Source organism: Neodiprion lecontei, chromosome 3, assembly GCF_021901455.1.
Source record: "Neodiprion lecontei isolate iyNeoLeco1 chromosome 3, iyNeoLeco1.1, whole genome shotgun sequence".
In the NCBI taxonomy this organism is placed as follows: domain Eukaryota; kingdom Metazoa; phylum Arthropoda; class Insecta; order Hymenoptera; family Diprionidae; genus Neodiprion; species Neodiprion lecontei.
Genome location: NC_060262.1, coordinates 24,718,138 through 24,743,518, shown reverse-complemented (window position 1 = coordinate 24,743,518; position 25,381 = coordinate 24,718,138). Strand labels below are relative to the sequence as shown.

General features: G+C 36.4%; 1 protein-coding gene across 12 annotated transcripts; it reads left to right on the top strand.

Moving 5' to 3' along the window:
• The first annotated feature begins 86 nt into the window (after window positions 1-86).
• On the top strand, window positions 87-25,313 carry LOC107217476 (protein PRRC2C). 12 transcript variants are annotated; one of them, XM_015655015.2, is made up of 21 exons: window positions 87-213; window positions 297-552; window positions 3,370-3,517; window positions 4,701-4,964; window positions 5,191-5,344; window positions 6,659-6,934; window positions 9,318-9,410; window positions 9,752-10,038; window positions 10,796-11,330; window positions 11,633-12,496; window positions 12,804-13,135; window positions 13,519-15,102; window positions 15,435-17,345; window positions 18,618-18,797; window positions 19,111-19,413; window positions 19,498-19,680; window positions 19,761-19,917; window positions 20,535-20,885; window positions 21,077-21,222; window positions 21,925-22,210; window positions 22,350-25,313. In XM_015655015.2, the coding sequence occupies exons 3-21, from the start codon at window positions 3,425-3,427 to the stop codon at window positions 22,496-22,498; spliced, it is 8,148 nt and encodes a 2,715-aa protein (XP_015510501.1). In that variant the 5' UTR covers window positions 87-213; window positions 297-552; window positions 3,370-3,424; the 3' UTR covers window positions 22,499-25,313. The 12 variants fall into 12 exon arrangements, 11 of the variants coding, with proteins under 11 accessions (XP_015510501.1, XP_015510504.1, XP_015510502.1 ...); XM_015655018.2 differs by having other exon boundaries at window positions 18,603-18,797; window positions 19,761-19,896; window positions 21,077-21,201; XM_015655016.2 differs by having other exon boundaries at window positions 18,603-18,797; window positions 19,761-19,896.
• The last annotated feature ends 68 nt before the right edge of the window (window positions 25,314-25,381 follow it).

Here is a 25,381-nt window from a genome sequence, read left to right as displayed (position 1 = left end):
GGATCATTACGACCAGCATTTGTTGACTAAAATGTTGGAACCTCAATGATTATGACTTGGGAGTACATGGTCAGGAATTTCCAAAGTGATTTCACGCTTGTGGTTGGTATATTCCGCTCGCGCCGGTACATGGGCTTCTGTCAAGTAGTTCGCAGTTGAGAGACACAACGTAATGATTTCTACGTGCGAAGCCTAGTACGGAATAGTAAATACGTATGTTAAGTGTAATATATAAAAAGTTGAATGAAACTTAATTGGGATAGTTAAAGAGGGTAAAAAAATCTGTGAATTTTCAGAGTGACGGTGTACCACTAAGATCCGGAGGGTCTGCGCGAGCGAGACACTTTGTTTGAATGACGTAATTGTATTGATCGCGGAAGAAGAGCCGAAAGTCGCGCAATCGCCATCTTGGACGAATTGTGGGAAAAGAAGTTTGTGCTTCGTGGGCGATATAATAATTACTGAACTGTATCCGCGGCAATCCGCCAGTTAGTTAGTTTTAAAGGGATTCATATCCGTTTGTGAACTGTTTACCCATTTGGACGGACCAAGGTAAGTCCATAGTTTTGTGCTACGTGCCCTTCGGGAGGTCCTATTTCTACGTGGATTCTGCGGGTTTTTTCGTTGTCTGTTGGCTTGGGACGGAACGGTCGGGTACCGTTACCTCGGCGTCTACGGGTTCGTCGTCCCCCGCGATCCTGAAATATTGTGAAATTCTACGGGAGCTTGAAAATTCAATATTTCTATATCGACGAGCGTCTATTGTTTTGGCAGTAACAAGATTTTGACATTGTACGGGGGGTTGGGTGGTCCCCTGCAAACGTCGAAAACCTCGTCCTTTTCAGATTCAGGTATTCCATTCCCGATCAAACGTATTACCTATCTATATACCCTCGCGGTTACCAAAGTGAATCGTCGTTTAATGGACGTTCTTCGTCTAAAGCCTGCTCAAACGAACTTTCGAGCGAAGGTTTTTCGCCGTTTTTTTCCCTCAACTATTTCTTTTCTTCATCCAACGTCGTACAGACAGGATGTATAAAAACGTCAAACTTATTTTTCATATCACTCTGCTCAATGAGGGCTTTGATCTACGTTCGATCACTTCGTTCGCTACCTACACTTTAGGATTCCCGACAACTGACAAAAACATTTATAAACAAAGCCATTGTTCAACTCCACTTGATATACAACATTCGTAGTTAACATTTATCAAACTAAATTTCACAACGTATCGGCATTTTTGCTTGAAGCACTGCATATTGCTCCTTATAATGATTATTTAAGTAACCAGACACGCCATCAGACAACAGTTATTCACTCAACAGTCATTACATTTTTCATGGCATTGGTTTGATGGTTTTGATAAACTTATTCATTTGATCAAAGAGTAGAAATAAATTTTCTTACCTCATTTTCAGGTGATTCATCGATTTACAAATAATGTCTCAGTGCATTTACTACAAAAATGACTCTTTTATTCCTGGTTCTCCCATAGCTTTCCAAAAATATTTATTGACCAAGACAATATCAATCATTTCGCAAAATTTGGCATCTATTGTCTGAAGCTCCACCTTGCTTTTTGAATTTCTTGATTAAATTATTTCACACAGTATTAGACGACAGCTATTCACTGAACATCGCACCAATTGTTGCAGCATCAGTTCGGTGTTACTGCAAAAGTTTTTTCATTCGATTAACGAATTTGAATCTATGAATTTTTTGGTCCTCATGCGATAATTACTTTCAAATCAATGTTTGAAGATCTTCACAATTTTTCTCAGCTGGTATAATTGCAAGATTTTACTTCAAATTCAATTAAATTTTGCACCAGATTACAAGATATTTAGTATTTATTTAATCTTGCAGTAGCTTATTTTATCATTTTGACTTTGAAGTACAGTCACACTTTCATTGTGTCAGATCTGGAGCTATTGCATGCCATCATGCAATTTAGTATGCTATTCAGAATCCATTGTTCAACTTCCACCCGAGGTTACCTTGATTTATTTCTTTTCATGAAATACGCTGTTATAAATTTGTTGAAAAATTAAGCCTGATGATAAAAGTTGCATTATCCATTTCTTTGTCACCGAGTCAGGAATCGGACAGTATAAAATTTTGAGAATGTTTTTGCACTTTATTACAATCGTTATTGTTATATTTATTTTTACAGTTAATTTTCAAACTAACAGTTTGTGGGATTTGTGCAAATAGTAGAATCATTCTATTTATCAATAATCAAGACAAAGAGAAAGGTATCAGGATGAGTCAGTCAGTGATACCTATATTTTGTTGTTTCCAAGAAGTCACAGTCATTTCGGTAAATTCTTGAAAATTCTCTAACAACCCGATGAATCGTCAGGTAGTTTGTAGAGAAGCCCATTGAAATCTTTGACAGGTCTAAAGTATTTTTGTTTTGATGGAGTTCAATGTGTCTGTAAAGTCGTCCTAGGTCTGTGCTCTATATGTGTCTAGACCAATTGGGGCCACCTCGACTCTTTTTGATTGCATTAAGATTGACCAAGTCAACTTGGTAATATTATTAGATTCAGAAGTTTAATTTAATACTCATCTGAAGTAGCATGAGTGCAAATTTACTTCTTTAGTGGATAAATAATGTCTGATTAATAAAAGAAGTTACTAAAGTTAATCATCTCATAATGCTTTTTTTTTATTCTTTGTATCGGTACTCGTAAACATAAAAGTAGCAATTATGTTGCAAACCTGGATTATTGCATTTTGTCATCACTCGCTTTGATAAACTGATAATTCATCAGTAAAGCAAAATGTTCAAATGAGAAAATGAATAAACAAACATTTCTTGTCACCTAAAATTCTTTTATCAATTATTACCATTTTTCTATGTTACTGAATCTGCTCCAATTTTTATCATTATAGGCATAATTTAAGCCTTATATTTTTTTAGTTTAATGAACAAAGAAATTGAAATCGAATTTTATAGATCATATATGTCGTGATAGTTTTTAATATATTAAGTGTGTATTATCTCGATCGTTTTCTTTTTCATGTTGATTAAATATTATCTCAGGACAAGTGAATTATGGTTCATTTATTAATACTGCCCACATTTATTTACACCAAGTATAAAAATTTGTATTACAACTTGATCGATTTTTTTAAATCCCTCAATATTAAAGATTGTTTTTTAGTTTCTGTACTACTTAAAATACTCTTTGTTTTTCTTTGTTACCAAAGTACTCAATTATGTTAGCATTACCATTTTTTGTCTAGCAAAAATTGATATTTCAAGTATATCTCTGTCAACTTTGTATTCTCATTAAGTAAATTCCATTCCAAATGAAAATTAGTTGTTTGAAAAAATAAATAATATCTTTTTTCTTTCTCTAGACAAAGGGTTCGTTCGTTGGGTCTGAGTGGTACTAAATGGTTGCCTGCAGACAGCATGTCTACTCTGTCGGGGAATGTGTCGAAGGGGGAGAAAGGAAAATCCAAGTTTCAATCGTTAGACATCAATAATTTATACAGGACAAGTAGGGTAAGTTATGAATTATGTTTTTGTTCTTATTCATCTTTTTTATTTATTTATTAAGTTTTTTTCGTTTGTTAGCATACTGTGCTACATGCAATAATCTTGATTTGAAATGTTTGAAGTATTTCAGTATTTTGTTGTATGATGCTGGTATGATGTGTTGTCCTAAGCGTAAATAAATGTTCACTTACGACGATGTACTACTTATTGACTCTGCGATGTAAATTAAATATAAATGGGCATGCTCAAGGACTATACCTCAAGCCACTATCATCAAGTGATTTGTCCTTTGTCGTTTCTATTAATAAACCTGTCAGCAGGATTTTCGTTTTTTTCACTTCTCCAAAGGAAGATTTTTAACTTTTGCAATTATCAGATTCAAATTTCATGACTTGACGTCTGTTATATTTATAATTAGATGGAAGATATTAGAAATTGCGTTCTTGTTAATATTGACCTTCTCTTTGGGATCAGTGAAAATTTATACATATGAGTCTGTATCGTAATATAGATCTGATCGTAATTAAACACAAAGTTGGAGCTAAAAACCACAATTAGCACTCGAATGTGCTAATGTTGATTAAACTAAGGTAGTGAAGCCTGACAATCAAAGATTTCTCAAATACCTTGAGCCTCTAAAACTTTTAAAGAATAATGGGCATAAAACTGAACTGTACTATTCTATTTGAAAGAATTTCAGTGTGTTTAGGTGCTAACAGGCTGTCAGCTTCATCAATTAAATTAACTAGTCAAATAATACAAACATTTCCTTCATATTTAATGAAGGTTTAATGATGGTTGGTATTTAAACGTATTTTTTTTTCAAATCGTGGATGTTAGTTGATAACAGTGTTTGAAATATAATTCCTAAAGGCAAGGTTACAATTTGGTGCATTGCTTCTTCATTCTGTGCACTTAGCCACATCTCTGATAAATTTTCAGTTTGCAAAAGTTGAGAGAAGTTTGAGTATGGTGCACCAACAAAATAGACAAAAATCGTTTTAAAAAAATGCTAGGTTTAATACCACCGTAGGGTGTAAATAATGCTCACCATTCCTTACTTAACTTACTTACTACTCTTACTTAACATTTCCACACCTTGTCATGCTGTGATAAATTTTTGCGACGGAGAAAGACTCTCGGATCTCTTTCGAATAAGGAAAAATGTAAAATTTTTTAAATTATTTAGGGAGAATCCTTGGAGCAACATCAACAGAAAAACACAATACCACGGAAACATGGAATGCAGAGTTTGGGAAAGGTGCCTTCGGCACGGCGGCCACCTGCTAACTTGCCTAGTCTGAAAAGTGAGCACAGCGGCAGCGACCCAGCAGTTAGTCTTGTACCAAGCGGTGGCAGCGGTTGGGCCACTACTAAAGATCCTGCCACACAAACTACCAACACCACTAGCAACGCCACTACTACACCACCTACAACCTCCGATACTACCACCGTACGCATATTATTCTGTTATCATTTATTGGTTTTGACCTATGGTATTGCAAAAATTGAATCTGTGAAATTTCTAACAATGTTTTTCATATCCAAACGGGTATGCGAGAGCATAGTAACAAAATATATTGCTATAAAATTGCGATTTTCATCTTTTATACACTCAGCTGTCATTAATTCAGTGAAATAAGATTTTTAATGTAATGACCGGAAACATGTGATTTTAGAGCAACACACCCTCGCCACAATGTGCAACGGGAGCTGTTCCTGCAACGGCATCACCACTGCAACCACCACAACCAGGACAACAGAATACTTCACAGACATCACACTCCACTGCGCCCTCATGGAGCGCAATTATGAGCAGACCAGGAGATGCCGGTACGTATAATATTACAAATATTATATAGATGAAATAGTTCGATCCTTGCGTTTGTACACATAAGTTACTTTATTTCACGCCATCATTTTAAGAAGGCAACAAAATACTGTGACAGAAGTAGTAAAAATATCCAATATAAGCCAAATGGGTGTATATGAAAATGACATCCTATCAGCTAAATCTAAGACTACAATAAGAGAAGTAATGTTACGAAGGCTTAAAAAATTTATAATGATGTTCACAATGATACACAAATATTGAATGGTTTAATGTATTCAAAAATTAGAAACATCACCGTTGTCCAAGTAAATGTTATCAACTTTCATTTTTCATCAATACTCAAATACGGTATGAAATGATGTAATTTGTAAGTTGAATGGGGAAATATTGCATAGGATGCAGTCACAAGTATTCTATCCGTTGGACTGCGATATCTTTTTGGTGTGTTGGTTACAACTAATAAGTAATGATTAACACTGGGATATTTGAAAAATTAAATTTAATTTAATACCACCGTATAGTTCTTGTAGTTTGATCAAGCTTGTAATGTAAATATTACGGTCCGAATTATTTATTACGTTTGATTTACATTCCATATGTTTAAAATATAAGCTTGTTACAATCCCACTAGTTAAGCTTCATGAAGTGAATATCAGCTATTTCTTGACTATTCGGTTTAGACTGAGTGGTGGTTTTGTTTTGTGATGAAATTTACCATTATAAATCCTTTTCGAAAGACAGTTCCTAGAATTTTGAGGTTCAGCTGTGATCAATAGTGATTGATGTTCTTAGTTCAGATTCTACTCCCAATCTGTATGACGACTGCCAGTGGTTCAAACCTTGTATAGTAACGGTTAGCTCAGTATTTAAAACTGCAAATTAGATATAATCTATATGGTTCATGAATTTAATCATTGAGTTTTCATTTTAGTGCATACAATTTGAAATTGCTTTGGTATTGATATTTTCAACTGCATTCTCATTTTTATTAAATCATTCAAATTTCCAATAGATCTTACGAAAGAGTTTTAATCTCAATTTATATGATCATTCTTTGCACAAGTATCATTTTTACATCATAGAGCTTCCCAAATAAAAATATAGGGACGCAAATGACATTGTAACGTATAAATACCAAGCACCATAACTTATTTCTTTAAGTTAAGATGGTTTTAAATTAATAATGATACGATAAAAACAAAAGGAAAGATAAATCACGCATGATTCATCTTCAGTTTGGTGTCAGTATATCAAACAAATGAATTGTAAGTAAAATTGGGTCGTGTCGTTCGGACGGTATAATCAATTAATAGGTGGGCCCGTCGTGGCAGCAGTGGTTGGTTACGCGGGGCTTGTGGGGGGCGGGAGAGGGGGAAGAGGTGCCCTTGGACTGAGCTTTCTCGCCCACCAGTCCCCGCAGTTCCAACACGAGTTCCCCAGCCTCAGTGGCCAGACCTCCGTCTCCATCTCCAATCAGAGTCAGACTCAACCGTCCTCGACAACGCCGAACGCAAATTCCAATGCGATATCGGTAGCTGCTCAACAACAGTCGTTGCTGCCGCAGCAGTCCCAATCCCACAGCCACTCAGGTGGGGCACTGCTTGCCAGTAGCTGCTAATGTTGACTTCACCCCTAGTAGTGCTCCTCTTTGCTTAATTTCTCTATATGTATTATCAAAGCATTGTTTATTGGTGCTAAACAGTTGTAGCTACAAATTTTACCAAAAATCTTGTTTCTCAATTATCAGTTATTCTATCTTCTTTGTCCCAGTCGATCAGCTTTTCAAATTTTTCAAATAGCCAGTTGTGCGTAACAGTATATGGTCAATCGTTCTCTAACACGAATTTAGATGTCAAGCACAGTCTGTATCGATGTTCCAGAGGTTCCGATTTTTGTTTTTTTCTGTGTAGTATCTCATAAGTCTTCTGAAGAAGTTCACACAGTGTAAAGCGCTCTTCAAATTCCTCCAAGTTGTTGATCAAATGGATATGCTTTTGTATCTATAACACAGAACATTCTTTTACTAGTTGTTTATTTAAAGTTGTTGATGCTCAAAGCGTTTTGTTGTAAATTCACTTTCTTCGAATTTCACTTTCATATGCGACGAATGATAGAACGATTTTATTTCATATTTTCAATGAATTTTTCACGAGGATAAAAATCGCCCACTTTTGCTTATGGAATGCTTTACTTCATCAGTTTCTGTTATTATTATTAATATTATTATTATATATATATTTTTAAAATCATTTTTCCTCTCTCTGTATACACTCTAATTAACATATTGAAATAGTAGTTGCTCAGTTTACTTTTTATTACTGCATTGCGGTTGAGGAAGTTTGATTTGTGTCAGTCAATATTTGCATTGCTAAATATTTATTGAGTACTCATTTTTTCATGTCAATGTCAAATCAATTTAAAGTTTTTCATGTGAAATATCATTCTGGAGTAGTTCTTGAGGTATTGATGCATTAATAGGATACATATACAAAGGCCTCAGACATATCACTAAATTCTTAAATTCTCTAAAATTTCATATTCGTCCACAAATGTATTATAATTTCGTATAAGTAAGAAAACTCAAAATCGAGAACTGAATACACTGAATATGCCATTATACGCAATTAAAGATAATGTTTTTGCATTTGAAAGCTAAGATATGGGTGGAGTTAAATCAGATTAAATTGAAGCCATTGATACATTTGTAATTTAAATGCCTGCACTGGGAAGCTGCTGATTAAGTTAGAAGGGATCGTAGGGTGACAAGTTTCACACCACTCTTTTATTTCATACCAGATTTTTCACTCCAATTCCATCCAAATCAGCTAAGATATTTAACAGTTTCAAGTGAGGGTAAGGAAAATTATGGAAAATTGGATCTAACTGGAAGCCATTCAAATAATTTTAGGTTAAATTTCATAAAAAGTGAAAAGCAGTCCTAAAGTAATGATCAATTTTTCTTACAAGTTTAGATGGTTGTCACTTTGTAGCCAAAATGGTAATAAAACTTTGCAAATTTCACGGCTCATTACTGGTGAAGACTTTTTCGACCAGATTTTATGCAAGTTGGCAACGTAACGTCAATAAACTTCAGGATCTTGGGACAAATGATTCTTCCCAGTTAAATTCATTTGTTATTTTTGAAAAATTCTTTATTTTCGTATTTAAACTAATTATGATGCAATAGTAGCGTAAATTTGAAATCTTTCTGAAATTTCTTAGAAACCAGAGGACGAAGTTCAATTAGCACTTCGGGGCCTTATGTAGTTTGAAGTGCTGAGAAATGTTTTATTACAACCATTGTTTTCTTTTTACTGAACTTTTAAATAGTTGTCTTTTTGAATTAAATCATAAGTAAATATATTCAAAAATTATAAATGTCTTCAATGTTCATGATATGTGCAGGGGATTATAAATTTGGAGTAATGATTCTGGTAAGTTTTGTTTCTGATTAGTTCGATCTGCGTATTCCTGTAATGGTATCAAAATCTCAAATGCTACTTGAAAATCCAATTGATTAGATTCCTTTACGCCTAATTAGATTCATGAAAACCTATCTTAAAAAACATAATCTAGTTTAATTTATTAATTCTTCATGGCACATACACATAACACATTTTCTAAAGAGGAAATTTAATTATTAGATGGTTCGTCCTTTATTTTATTGTGACTATGATATTTTTTTGTAGTGTGAATAGCCCGTTCTTTATCATATATCTTTTAAGTCTACACTATAAAACTTGATGAAACTGTGCTAATCGTACGTGGTCTCCTCGTTAGCTTGAAGTGTCATCGTGGCATATTTCTGTATTTCTTTAGTATTTAGAAAAATTACCATTCAGTATGCAACGAATTTTTGATCCTTAACATATTTCAATTTTAGTTTGCTGTTGTTATGTACACACATCTTTTTATGTAAAAATTGCATTCATACAACTAATTACAGAAACTTGTTTAATTGCATGTAAGTAGGCGATGGCACAGCCGGGTCACAGCAGGCACAGTCTCAACAGACCAGGGAATTGACTGCACAATATGGTCCAGGACCCAGTCTACGCCCACAAAGTAAGCAGAAATCATAGCTTTTTCATAGTATCTATTGACTTCTTCGCACAGTTGGATTTTCTTTGTCACTGGGTACTGATCTTTTTAATTTTTAAGAGTGAATCTGCAATATTTGGCTACTCTACATCTTGATTAACAAACCTACGATACAAATTAAGATTCATTCATTATCAGTATGAGCGCAGTTCAAAGTAAATAAGTACCATCCTAATCGTTAATCTTAGGTAAATTGGTCAGTGGTAACTTATACGTGTACCTACTCTCGAAATTTTTGTTTTCTACTAAAACGGATTTACTTATTCTATTAATGATGATGATACTAATATTTTGAATTTTTGTAGCGGAAGGCAGTTGGATTCAAGGTGGAAGTCGTACAGCAAGCGGAACTGGAGCAGGAACACCTGGGCCAGGAAATGGGAATACTCCGGGGGCCCAGGGCCCCCCGCATATTGGCGTAGGTGGACTACCAGAGGGACCCGCTGGCGGGCGACCCAACTTGGGCCAGTCGCTACCCATGGGCATGGCCCAGGCAGGCCCTAATGGTTCCCCAGCTGCCCAAGCGGTTACAACCCCTGGCGCCAGTCAAAATCCTAGCCTGCATAACTATCGAGGATTAATTCCTCCTTTTGTAAGTAACCATTTAAAATTGATCAGACTTCAGTTGCCTTGATGACATTTAAACATTGTAGAAGATAAGAAACATGATCGCCATGATCTTTGATTAAAGTCTGCACAGATTTTCTTTTTTCACTTGTTGGGGGATAAGAATTCAGTGCTAGAAGATAAATGAAGCATTGCATGTTGTTGGGTTTTTTTTTTTTTTTTTTCCTTCTGCATGATATACTTCGTATTTTTATATGGCAATATGTTTCAGCTTCATTTCATTCATCATATTCAAAACATAAGATTATATATTGAAGAACTTCATTATATTGACTTTGAATTGATTCAATATTCAGTTATAAAGATTTAGATTGGATATACTACGCCGCCTTTTGGTATGTACACAACAGAGATACTTCATGAGGTTATTATAAAGATTCACATAAATTAGTCAAATCCAGCACTATTTTCCAGTAATTGACTAGTCTCATATAGTTTTTCTGTATCAAATATCAAATATAATGTTTATTCGTGAAAATAGAAATAGATTATATTTTTAAAAGATTTTTTTCAATCTACTGGTCTGATTCCTTGACAAATGATTATTCATCAAATAAAAAGAGCTAAGATATTTTGATTCACGATATTAAATATTAATAAAATTTTTACACATCAGTTTTTGTGAGCAAAATGAATTGCAATACTTTATAATATGGCAAGATCAACAAATTTCAGATCTCAACATTTATGCAATTGATATATATATACGTATTTCTTTACAGATGTACCGAGGCAGCTTTCCTGGAGGATTTCCTTCACAATTCCCACCAAATATGGGTGCGAATGGCCCTCGACAACGATTCACCCATCCCCAGGAACGATTCCCAGCTCCCCCGCGCCAGCAAGAACGTGAACGTCCTCCTCCCCCAGCAGATGAAGAAATAATCACCCGTCCAATAATTAAAGAGGAAGATTTGTCAAGAATGGACGACATTTCACGCGATGCTGGGTGGGCAGCCCATGACGATATCGATTACAACCAAAAGTTAGCTTTCAGCGATGACGAAACAGAACATGAACACCATAAAAAAGATGAAAAAAAAGACTTCAAAGATGACAAACGCGAGGAAAGTCAACCCGAGGAAAAAGAGAAGTCAAGAGAACGTGAACGGGAGCCTAGGGATAATCGTGAACAGTCCCAGTCTCATCGTGGATGGAATCAAGGACCTCCACCGTTATCTCGTGATTTCCGTGGTACAAATGGTCCTGTCAATCATCCTCCGCAACAGCAAATGCGAACTCCACATCCACCTCGGGGTATGATGAAACTTTTTTACTTGAGGTGTTCTGAGCATGCCATTCTGAAAAGAGTGAGCGCTGATCTACCAGATATTACATGCGTAATATCATCTTATTGAAATTAGGAAACGATTGATGATTTCAATGGTGATGTTTATAAAAATTATAAAAACTATTAACTGATAAATGCGACTTTAGCAGCAAAATAGACATCTCGTGAAAACACTTTGAACTAAAGTTAGGTCCTAGAATTAGTTTCAATTGAAACAACATTTTAATTTAGTTCTCATAGAATTCATTGGTAAAAAAAATTCCGACAGGTCTCGAGGAAGACGAATTATGGAATCAGAGACGCAGAGAACAAGGAGAATGGGTGGCCTCGACTGTGGAGCGGGCCCGCCAGCGTAAAGAAGAAGAAGAAAAAAGATTCCGAGAGTCCATTAAACAAGCTGCAGATAAAAAACTACAGGACTTGGAGCAAAAAATTAAGGAAAAATACGTCAAACAAAAAGATGACGATTCAGGATCTTCATCCGAACCGAAATCTTTAATCAGTGTACCTTCGTCTATTATTCCAGTACCCGACTGGGAGCGAGACAGGGAAAATCGAGAAAGTCGCGAAAGAGACAGATCTCGTACTTCATCCGAGGGCAAAGATGAAAAGCCTGTGAGCCGAGACTCTCGCGATAGTCGTGATACTCGGGATATTCGCGACACACGAGAAACTCGTGATACAAGAGATACTCGAGAAACTCGTGATACGAGGGATACGAGGGATACGAGGGATGTCCGGGATACCCGAGACGCTCGTGATACTCGAGATGTTCGAGATGTACGTGATACTCGAGATTCTCGGGATTCTCGAGACCAGCCAGTCTCAGAATTTCGACAAATTACTCAAATTGAGCGTCCGAACTTCATGCGGTCTCAAGACATGTCGCGTAACGAGCGGGAACGCGATCGCGACCAACGAGAGATTAGAGAAAGGGAGCAACCGGCATTTTCTAAGCACTTTCAGAACGACTTACCCCCAAGGTTCCAGAAACAACAGGCTGAGAGAACTGGTGGAGCCTATAACAGGGTATCACCGAATGCAGAGCAGCGGCCCACTCCTCAAGCAATACCTTTCTCTCAACAATATGACCCTAGCAGATGGGTGCACAGCAGTCACCCTAACGTGCCGAGTATGTTTGACGTTATTTTTACTTTTTCATGTAATCGAGCTTCCCACTAGAGCCAGAAATAATTTTAAATTTGTAAGTTGTTTAGCATGAAGCAATCTGTGAATATTGTTTAACGCTTGCTAGAAAGTCGCTAGTTTTTTTCTATAATTGTAAAAAGAAATTGCAATTTTTCACTGACATAGTATTTGATCTTACGTTTACGCGTAACTAGAGCGTCTCTTGAGTCTTACAGTGATAGGTAATAATAAAATATACACATTGTCGACTTTACACTGTATTCATATATAATGTTAATTGGCGATTGCAGACAGTGTCAAGAAGCAATCTCATTCCATGCCACTGCCCCAACGTAGAAATCGAACTGATTCAGAATTGTCTGGTCCAATCGAGGACGATAGACCTCCTTCAAGAGATCATCGAGGACTACCGAGAGATGATCGTTACCGACATTCGTCCCACAGATCGTACGATGGTCGCAAACCATCTAGCGGTAGTTATTATGATGATCATGCACGCTATAGAGAATACGAATATGATGATAGACATTCTCGTGATTCTTGGGAACGTGAAAGGCATTACGATGATAGAGACAGAGATAATCGAGAAAGAGAAAAGAAAGATTACGACAATTATTCCAAGGTAAGATGACCTAGAGAGCATATTGATTAATCGAGACAGGGTTTTTAAATTTTTGGCTCGAACAGATGAGTGCAATAATTATTCAATTCAAATCCTGGTATACGCATCGCATGCCATTCGATTAGTTGCATTGCAAATATCTTATAACCAGGAAAATAAAGAATCTACTACACACAGCTTGTTAGCACAATGAGCTTTCAAGTTTCAACATAGTAGAACAAAATCTAATAATTCAGAAAGAGGTGTACTTGCAAAACAGAATTTTTTTTTAAACAATATTCATCTTGTCAATACTATCTTTGGTAATTTATTCAAACGTAGCTGTGTTTTTCTGATTAACACATAATTGAGTGGAATGGAATTTTCTTCATTTTTTGATACAGAGTTCGCCACAACAAGATCCGTTTGACGAACGTGAACCCACTCGGGAGCGCCCAGAGAATCCCGAGTGGCGAGATGATAGACGGGACATGCGCGATGATCGGATAACCCAAGAAAGGCAAACTGATAGTCGTCGTGATCCACCCAGAGATGATCGTATTGATCGTAGTGAGCGTCCTCAAAGACCGGATTCTCGTGACAGTCGCGCATCTCGAGAATCGAGAACTTCTCTTCGCGACGACGACATGCATAAGTCACGAGATTGCGGATCCTGGGTGAATGATATACCAGATTATGAAGAAAAGAAACGAGATCCTTACCGTGAAGATAACAGAGATCGCCGGCAACCGCCTGGACCTGTAACCAGGGAAAAACTGGAAGCTGACGAGCTTAAAGGTGAAAAACGTAATTTGACGCAGCTGAAGCGTTCTGGATCTGAGCTGGATAAAAAAGACAGCAGCAAAGATAGCCCTACCGAGGCTAAGAAGGAACTCGACATGTGGAATAGGAAATTGGAACTGAGCTCAGAAAACAGTAGAAACGTGGAAAGAGGAGGTGATAACTCGCCGAAAGCGTGGGCTGATGCAATATCTCCAACTTTGGAGATGGAAGATGAGAAGGTTTTTCTTGAACCTATGAAGGATGAAAAAGAGATTGATGAAATGAAACAAAGTATGGAAAAACTAAGTGTCGACAACAAACGGGACGATGCCCTATGCATCGAAGTTAAAGAAGATTTGAAAGATGAGAAGCGGGATAAAAATGTGAGAAATAGAACCAATAGCGGAAGTTCAAGAGGTCGAGAATCTGGTCGTAGTGCTAGGCAGTATGGAGGTTATAGCGTGTACACTACTCGTGGGTGGCGTGGCGCGGATCAGAGAGGGAGAAGAGGAGGACCAAGGTCCCTGGGCAGACCTGGTTCTGCAAGAAGTGGTTCTTATGGTCACACAGATTCCGAACTTAGCGGAGACGAAATCTCCGGATCCACTGAATCTGGAAAGGAAGAGAGGCGTCCAGCTCGCTCTCCCAAGTCTTCTCAAAAATTGGACAAAGACGATCGCAATCGGGAAGTATCCAGGCGCGATGATAAACGCGGTGATTATACTCAAGTTCGCAGTGACAAAAGAAGCTATGACAGTAGATCTGGTCGTGAAGGGTTTGCACCATCCGGGGAACCTTCAAGACGGGGTCGAGGGGGGTTTCGGAACCGTGGTCCTACTACAGGCGGACGAATGAATACTAATTATGGTCCACCACCGAGTAAAAGCCCTTTTTCAACTGAACGGAATGCAGATGACAAAGAACCTAACCAACAGAAGCCCTCATCACCTACGCCAGAAAGTGAATTACCAGCTAGTGGTCCTCAGTTGTCTGAGTCCACTGATGACAAGATCATAGCCAAACAGCAAGCGCTGACTGCTGGTATTACTGGAAGACATACTAAATCCCCAAGTCAGCAAAGTCAGCAGCAAGGTAATAATAAGCAAGATTCACTTCAGAATCAGAACACAGTGCCACAGAGGTCACAAGTCAGAAAAGATGAAGGGAGGACTAAGAGAAATCACAGCAGCAGTAGACGAACACAAGTAAGTTTCAATACGGTATAATATTTACGACAAAGTAGTTATCGCAAAAACTAATTAAAATTTTTATTTTTTTTTTTTTACCTTCTCTGACACTTACGCGTACATCTATAAGAGTTTGTCGGAAATAAAAGGAAAACATGAAGTACTTTGACAATCACGCGGCTAGTTAGTGTTGTTCGTTTAATAACAAAGACGAATCATTAATAATACCGCAATGAAAGAAACAATTACTCGATAGTAATAAGAAAATTATGTTTTTTTTAATCACACAACACTATTATTTACATACTTGGTCAAAGCCACTAATATTATTTTTTTTTTTGTGCCAATAGGGGAGAGAACATCGTGACGGACGTTTCCGTGGCAACCCCAGCAATGCACCGAAGCAAAATTCATCAGATATTGGTAACGACGACTGGGAAACAACTTCAGACAACAGCGAAGAACACATTGAAGATCGGAAAGAATCTCGAAACACACGTAATAAATCATATGGAAGTCGAGGAAATCAAAGCTCTCACCAGAATCCGACCGGCAACAACCAACAATCTCGAAGAAATGATCAATCAATAAACAACAGGGAACAAAGAGAACGAAATGTAACCAAACCCAGCAGTACGGCATCTCGTGCTCCTGGAGCTGAGAAAAGGAATGCGCAGAACGCTTCTTACAATCAACGGAACCACTCTGGAGCCATCCCGCCGTTGATGCAAAATACTCAACAAAATGGCCGCCCCAGAAGTCAAGGATCAGCAAATAGCGGGCCTTCCAATAAAGCCATAATAAAAGAAAGCACGGTTAATCGTGTTGATGAAATAAAGTTAAATGATTTAAATCTGGTAAATCAAGCTTTGAATGATATAAATAAAAAATCTGTCTCAAAAGAGAAGAAAGTTATCGACAGTGAGTTGGAAGTAAACAATTATTCTGGTGGTGGAGACGATGGGGCGAACAGTAACGAAGATAAAATAGATGCGGATGGCTTTCAAGAGGTTAGGTCCAAGAAGAATGTAAAGGAGTCTAGGCATAATCAGAAAGAAGAAGCCAAACCCATGAGACGTGAAAAAGAAAAGGAAAGAGAACGAGATCGTTCAAAATCAAAGTCTAACGGACCTCAGCCCACCCCACAGCAGATTCAAAATATTCCACCATTGTTGGGACAACCAATTCCTCAGCCTGCCAACTTGCCACAGAAACAATTTGACAGAGAAAGAAATTCTAATCGGCAAACATTGGCCCCTCGATTCCAGAAAGCACGTTTAGCTAAACAGCAACAACAGATGGGAATCGGCGAAAGTAACGACACAAATAAAGTGAATTCTAATAATATCTATGTTTCAAAAGACTCAGCTGCTGGGCCAGCTCCACCACCATCAGTCAATGCTTGGGATAAACCATTTACCAGTCAAATAAGATCCAATTCACCATCAACAGTTCCTGCAGACATTCAACTTATGTCTGGAATAACTGGTCAAAATGAACATAATCATGAGACCAATGAACAGGTCAATTCTAGAGGTAGTAGTCAACGGAATTCACCAAACACAGAAAAAACTGTTAATAAAACAGCGAAGGATATTATTGTTGAAAAAAATGTTTCGGACGGAACTTCACCCCCTGTCCAAACGTTGATTTTCGAAAATACAAACTATTCTAAAACCACAAAATCTGGACCATCGGATCTGACGTTGAAATCAAAGTTTTCAAACCATATGAAAACTCAACAGCGAGTAGATAAACGCGGCGAAATCGAAGATGATGGTCAGCTGCAACAGCATCAGCAACAAGCTCTGTCTGCTGTCTTTTCCAACAAATCTAACGAACTTATGAAAGATAAATCGCAAGAACCAATTCAGATGCCATTGACTTTTAGCAAAAACGAGGACAATGCTGATATGAAATTGGACTTTACATTTGATTCTGAACTGTCACAACTGACGGAAGATGCTAAAAGTAAATCTTTGGGAATGCCACGATCGATTCACATGACCGGGGGTCAAAGTACTATTTCTCCTTCGACAGCAGAACTTAATCTAAAAATTGCATCTGTAAAGAAAGTATGGGAAAATGCACCCCCAATGCCAACAGTGGTCGAACATGAAGATGGAAGCGTTGTTGCCACTGCAAATAGTTTCCCTCAACCCTTTGAGAGCAATGATGTCGACGACAGCTACAGTCCTCACCAGCAATACAACCAGAGCAATATGAAAAACGAAATAGCAACTTCGACAAATGTATGCAAGGTGAGTTTCTTGTTTTATGATAATTGAATTGTGCATTTGTTAATTTTCCACATATTGCTGGGTATTTCACCAGAACTTGTACTAAAACACTAATGCAACGTAGAAAAACGATTTGGTACACAAGAAAAAATATCAGAAGGATTATTGGGTTATTCATTTCAAAAAAATTCGAAGCTCTCGTACGATCATCAATTTATTTCATGAACGTATGGTGCACATACTTAAAATAATCTGGTATATTAATTATAATAATATTAATTTTCGATGCATAAGTATTCATTGTACAGTTAAAAATTCTATCCATTTTGCAACCTGACACTGATTCACTAATTAGATTTTAAGGTAATACATAGCTTGTTGATCTTATTTAAGGTGTTATATCTCACTTTCCATGCCTCAGTTTCGTTAATTGATTTGGCAAGCTGAATAGAACGTTTGAAAATCATACAAGGTGTCTAACGACCTGAAAAAACTTGAATATTCTTAAATATCATGAAATTCAATGCAACCCTTGAAAAGTCATGAAATGTCACGAGATTTTACTAATGAACCTGAAAATTTTATGTTTAGGTTAATTAGTAACTCACATATCAGTAATATACGGAATATTCATACTCATTTGCATTTTTCTTTTTAATGTTGAGTCTTGCATACATAGATCGATTTAAAGAAAATTTGATCTTTTTCTTTCTGTGTATGGAACATAGTGTTATATTTATTGCGTGTATTGTTAAGGTTTGTAATGTAGTTGTGGATCGTCAAATAGGCCATGAAAAAATTCTTATATTGTTCCTGAAAACACCTTAAATGTCATGGTTTCCTGGCCGCTGATAAAAGTAGACACCCTGTCATAGTAAACTTGTTGGAGAGAACTCAGAGGAAAATTGAGAGCACTGTGCTATCTCTATTGATTTTTCTCTAATCGTATTTGTATGCAATGTTAGCTTTTTAAGAAAAAGTGATTCAGTAAATTTTACATATTATATGACATATGAATTATGAATAACAAAATATGATGAGCATATTGGGGCAACTTGACCAATATTTTAAAGTGGTTAGTTGGAAAGTGCATTGCATTTGATTATGCTTCATTGAAATGACAATTGTAATAATCTCTGATTTGAAAATTTATTTTCAAAGAAAATGTATGTCATCATCCTGCTTTGTTTGTCAACTTGCCCTGCTTTTCCCTAGATGTAAATATAGTGAAATTTAAGTCCCCTGTGGGAAGATGCTGACTCTTTGCCTGATGCGCAGCTGGTTCCCCCGCAGGTGAAGCCGCAGCAACAGTCCTCTGGAAGTACTGGCGCCCAACCTGGATCTACAGTTCCTGGCCCAAGTCCAATCCGGCCTGGTCAAAGTCCCATTGGTCATCCTTCGGCCAGTTTACAGGGTCAGCTAAGCCCCCCTCCATTTAACACAACTGGACAACCATCCCACATTAACTATCCAGTAAGATTTGCAAGAATAAGCATAGAATAAGAATGGTTCATACCCTAGAATAGTTTTATCACATTTGTAATATTGCATTGCAATCATTTCTCATTTTAGAAAACTGTATCACTATTCATTCACTTCTTATTCAATATAATCCTGACTTTGATCTATTGTTTTATATAACAGTATAACCTGATTGAAAAAAATTCATTTATCACTTAATTGATATAATTGGAATAATTATTGAAATGCAATTAATAGCAATTTCCGAATAGATGTTAATAGTGGTAAAAAAAAGTGGTTTCAATTTTTTGTTTCGTTTCATCAGGAGTTTCCTCAATATCCGGGCTCCCAAGCTGCACAATATGGAGGAATGTCTGCTATACCTTCACCACCAGCAGTCTTATTCAACACTGGATCAGGTCAATTACCAGCGCAGGCTGGTGGGTTATATGGAGCATTCCAGCTAGATCAAAGTCGATCTCCTTTTACTCAATATGCTCCTTATGGACAATCGCTTCAGAGCTCGTTTAATCAACAGAGTGTCTACTTGCAACAACCTCCACCGCCTCCGCATGCACCTAGTGCAACTCCTGACATGTATCAGAATAACATGTCACAGTACAGAATCGTAAGTATGATTTTATTGGGACCTCTCATTTTTTGAAGAGATGTGAAGCAAGATGTGAAAAACGAAAATTCCATATTGTTATAGACAACTGCGGCAGCACCGCCCTTTGGTCAAAATCAACAACTGAGCAATAACCCAAATACAGTGTTGATCAGCTCATCGTCAAACTCTCTTATGTCCGCCAGTGTAAAACCGTCTACCCAACCAATTGGTGCCATTGGGACCAAAGCACCACATTTTCAAGCTCCATCAGCACAGCCGAATCAGGTAAGACCCAGTATTATAATTGAAAGTAATAGCAAAGTATCATTCTTATCATTAATGACAATATAATCATTTTCTTACAGGTAACCTATATACCGTATGATCCGAACCAGGTTTTAGGTGTAAGTGGTAACTACATGGGTAACTCACAATTGGTGCAACGACCTGGACCAACCGTTCAACCGTCTGCAAACAGTTACTACAGCGCTACCTCCGCCGGTAAACCTAACACGCTTCTGTGTAAGCTTGACTGGCCTTACCTCCTTACTTATCATATTTTAATCATTCCAGTACTTCTAACATTTTGCTTGTCATTTCACACGACTTATTCGATAAAAAGAACACACATGCTAAGAAATGGCACTTGAACATTTTTTTATTACATTTATCGGAAACTATTATAAAATGGTCTGTCTGGGCTATGTATATATTCAAGGTGTAATGTGAATTTCAGTATGAACGGTTTTTTCCAGTACCATACGAAAATCCTGAGATGGTTTATGAAATATAGCTGAAAATAATGTTATCCCGTTATAGGATTAATACATTTTTTTTTTATCCAACGATTTATCTCAGTTTTAATAAATGAATGTGGGATATTCTATAATCAAAACTAATACTTCATTTTTAAAACTTTTTTTTTTTTTGCTAACAGAATAATTTTGCTTCATATAATAGCAAAAAAATATTTAATATCTTATTCTACTCCATGAACCCTGCAATTGTAGATTTGTTTACCTGTAGATCTGTGCGCTTCCCAAACACAAATTGTAGAAAAATTGAGCTCTTGTTTTACACTTACTCTCCAGCTTGTATTCAAAGGTAAAACACTTCATGATTGATACATCTGATTTCAGATGTATTTCCTGGTTCACAAACAGGCTTCTACCAACCGGGTGGTGCGGGACAACAAACTGGGACTCATTACGGGCTGCAGGGGTTTGGCCAACATAGTCAGAGTCTTGCAACTGGTAGTGCCACGCCGGTTGGTCTTCAGAATTTCGGATCTCAGTTCCTTTCTGGATCTGGAATACAAATGGCTGCTGCAGCTGCTGCTCAGCAGTATAGAAACCCTACTGGAGGTTTGCCAGGACCTGGTAATGCTGCTGCTACATTTCTTGGAAAACACCAGCAACAAGAACAGTCTAGACAATTGAAGAGCCCGTCGGGTAATCAACAAGATGTTTTGGCCTCCGTTTTCAGCTCTAGTGAGTTTCTTTAAATCTTGATATCACCAGTATATAAGCTAATTTCAGTTTAATTTAGTCAATTTGCAGCTTATTTATGGAAAACAGTTGTGTGTCAATGGGGATTTGGTTTTGGAAATATACCCAGTTCACAAAAGCAAATAAATGTTTCATGTTCTTGATTTTAACGTGTTGCTGATTTAATATTTCAGCTTCTCAAATTCCTTCGCCAAAATCGCGGAATTGCAAGCAACAAACACCGACTCAACAACCGCAACCAAGTCCAACTCAAATTCATAAGTATCAGCAATATCAGGGCGCCACTCAGTCTGCTCTGGTAAGCAGCTACAGTAACTATGTATGTACCATTCATTACTTCATTTATTTTTAGTCTACCTATCAATTCACGATCGCAAGCTGTGTCGTCAGAAATGATTATTGAACAAATCAAGAAATCGGGAGTTCTAACGATGAATATCAATTCTAGATTAGATTTATAATATTAGAATGTTCAATAACAGGATTGTTCATTTCATAAATCATCACGGTATATACATTAATCATATTATGGTGCATTATTATTGAATACACAATGCCGGTAAATCATATTGTATACAATGCGTTTTTCTTAAAATTTGCCTAATGAATAACTCAACCATCAGACATTTGAATGTTCGGTAGTTGAAATATAATTAAATAAACATGACTACCTGCAATATGATCACCGTAAGTCCATAGATTAATTTTCTGTTAAATATAAAAACGAAAATTGTATCGTTCTTTCTGTACATACTTTGAAAGTTCGAAAAGTAGACTTCACCTTCTTTGAACAGTTTCTTGAACCGTTGAATATCGCGCGACTATGGATCTTCGAATTGCAACCCTTTCTTGGCTCAGATATTCCACTTCTTAACGCAGCAATATTTCTCTGACTTAATCACTTTGTTGGTGTATAAGCCAAACTATGAAGTATATACACTTATGATGGTAAAATAATGTGAATTGATCATTTTTCGAAAATTTTTATGTAAATTGGCCTCTTCCTCCTCTAAATGCCCAGGTATTACAACAGAATGTACGTGGAATGGGCATGCCGCCGCCACGTCCGGGAATCCAACCGTCCCAACAACGTTATCCAGCGCCGATACAACGGCCAACTCCTTTTCCTCCTGGCCCAAACCCTAACCCAGGTCAACAACAACCAAACTGTATGCCTACTCAGCAGCAACAACAGGCGCAAATGAATCGTCACAGACCAAACATTCACCAGCAACAGCAGCAGCAACAACAGCAACAGCAGCAACAACGTAACATGAAAATGTCGCAACAATACTACAGTAATCAAGGTTTGTTATTTTCTTTAATTTGTATTTTGTGGTCATAAAGAGCATAAAATTGCTCTTTCTATACTAGGTCGTTCAGTGGTTATGTTCAGTTTTGAATAACGTAGTTACTCTTTAGAATTGTAGGTTTATTTTGTTTCAGGCAATGTGAAAATGGACTCTAATGACAAACAAGATTCGCACAATGAGAAACTGTCTGAGAGCAGTAATGGCACTCAACCTGGTAACAAGGCCAACGTGAATCAGCAAGATGGTGAGAATAAAGAGGAAGTTAACCAACAAAATGAGTAGATAAATGAACTTAGTTCTTTTTCTAATTAATCTAAACTGTGAACTGTATTTTTTAAGATTAGCTTGATTAGAATGAAAGTTAAACTTTAATATAAAGATGAAATTATGGATTCATATAATCTTGGATGTGACAGACGAAACAAGAAAAACAAGTAAGATGAACCAAAACGGAACAATTTGGCGCTCTCAATTAGAAATATGGTGACTTGATTTCACGCGTGAAAATTTTTTTTTTACATGATTCTAGGTTCATGATTGGGAGAAAAATATGTCTCGGACTTTAATTTCGAGATTAGTTTGAACTCACTGTTGATGAAATCCTAAAGTTTTCGCGCAAAATCATATAAACAGCAGTTGTTCATCATGTTGTCCCAATATGGCTGACTTTTCGTAAATTTTGTATTTCATATATACCATAATGATACATAGATTCCACATATTCAAGAAAGTCGACACATATACATATTGATAGGATTGTATTAAAACTCGATATGGAGAAAAAAGACAAAACGGCTATGAATTGACTATATTCGGCTATGTTAAGAGGAACGACATTGTGTAAAGTGTTTTCGTGGACGAATTCATAATTCAATTACGCAAAATGAATGCATTTAATGTTAAATACCATAATAAGAGACGTTTTTTGTGTACGAGGTATTCCGACTGAACTATGCTGTTATAATATTTCCATACTATACATATGGAATGAATCTTTCAATTAATCAAATCTTGCAGAAATAATGGCAAAATAATTAAGCCTCTGCTGTACATACATTGAATGTGAATACGAAATGAGACGTATAAATCGAACCAGGTAGTTACAGTCTGTTTTATTACGTACCTAATATGGTAGTGAAAAACAATTGTTTCTGAAGTCACACGAAGTTGTGTAATTTGCTTGCCCTGTGGAACTCGCATATGCAATGATTATGATTGATTATTATTCATGTAACATGTTACGGAAACAGTCACACAGGGCTATGATGAGAATATTATGAGAGAAACGAATATTAATACTATCATAGAAATCAGTGCAACTTCTGAGGGGAAAGAAGTGAAAAGTTTGTACGCATTGATAGTTGAAAAATAACATAAGATATTGTTTGTGAGCTGGTCACCCCTTGTCTGCATAAGTTAACGTAGATATTAGGGGTTATTTCGCTCGTGTTGAATCCTCTGACCCTTCCCCGCCTCTCCCTCCCCCTCTTTTCCATTGGATTATACACACAATTTCCTGCTGTATTACAAGAAATGAAAAGAATGAAAAAAAGAATACGAATCGTGGATAAATTGTATATGCTATGCTTTTTGTTGCAGTTCGTTAATTATTATAAAAATAAATCTATTAAAATAATAAACGCTAGTAATTACAGAATGTCTCCGTCGTTGAAAATTTATTGAAATAACATCATTCAATGTCTTGTATCGAACTGTGAGACAATACAAGATTTGATAAGGGTTGTTTAAGAAATCGATGAACATATATGAAAAAAAAAAAAGAAAAAAATATTTAACTACTGCCAGTTGTGTCGATAACAACCAGAACTTTTTTGTGTACTTCATAATTGTGAAAACTCAAATAATATAGTTTGATGTGTCGAGTAATTACCTATTAAAATATTGTAATGTAATTACTTATTCTTAGCCTTGATATGTCTTTCTATAACTTGATGATTCTCAAAATATGATGAATTACAAAGGAACACGCTGTGTTTAGTGTGTCTTACTGTGCCCACTGCACAAAATATAATCGGCGTGTTTCAACATGATACGGAATGATGATATTTTAGCGAAAATGTTGTTGGCGTTGATCGAACCTAGTAAAGGTCATTTCTCACACTATTTTATTATTTTTAGTTACTACAATAATTATTATTATTATCGTCGCGATGATCATTATTATTTTCTTAAATTTATTGTACTACTGCACGTATACACTCAGCAGATGAAGAATATTGGGAATAGCGAAAGAGAAATCTTTTGTGGTGGTAAACTTCATCAGCGATTTATTACAGATATTTAAGACATCTGTTAAATCACATTTAATGCTTACATGTGAAGTGGTACTATTTGAATCGTGTCTCTGAGGCGCTAAGGGATTGGTGTAGGGGCCTGTGATTATATTACATATATATTGTATATGGTATATGATTACATTGCAAATTTCGGGAGAATAACACCGTTATTTCTTTATGATTTGATAACGACTCTATACGAATTAAATTGTGTACCAGTGAAGTGTACCAATAATCTTTGGTCAAAACTGCACTCGATAATTCATAGTCAGAAGTCCGTGCGCAGTGAGTTGTAGTATTATGTTCGATGTCGATGGTTTGATTGAACAAATAAATAGAGTATGAAAAGAAGAAAAATTTATGGCAGTAGATAAATCGAAAAAATGATGTTATATTATTGACTGACAATACGCGACCTGTAGATATTGTTTTATTTCAAAGACTGAACGTACGTGTAACTTTGATGTGTGTCTCTTGGAAATTATGAAAGTGTTGGCTATGTGGGATCTCACGATTTTTAGTGATATAGAAAGGAAAAACGAAATAGTATTTGAGTAAGAGGAAAATATATTTTTATTCTCAACAGACTCCCGATCTTTCCCTAAGCGTCTGTACTTTTATCTACTTGTAGTTAGTGACATGACAACAGTAATTTATATATTTACCCAATTAATGATAATAAAGTAACTGAAAGCAAAAAACTATTATTAATTTGTAGATTGTAATAACGAAGAAATTGTACATGAACGTCGTTGCTAACGATACTTTAGGTGAAAATAAAGCAAGCCTCCAAACAGAAACCGCTAAACGCATGTATGAATATTTACTATACACATATAATAAGTGAATATGAACGCGCTGTAAACTT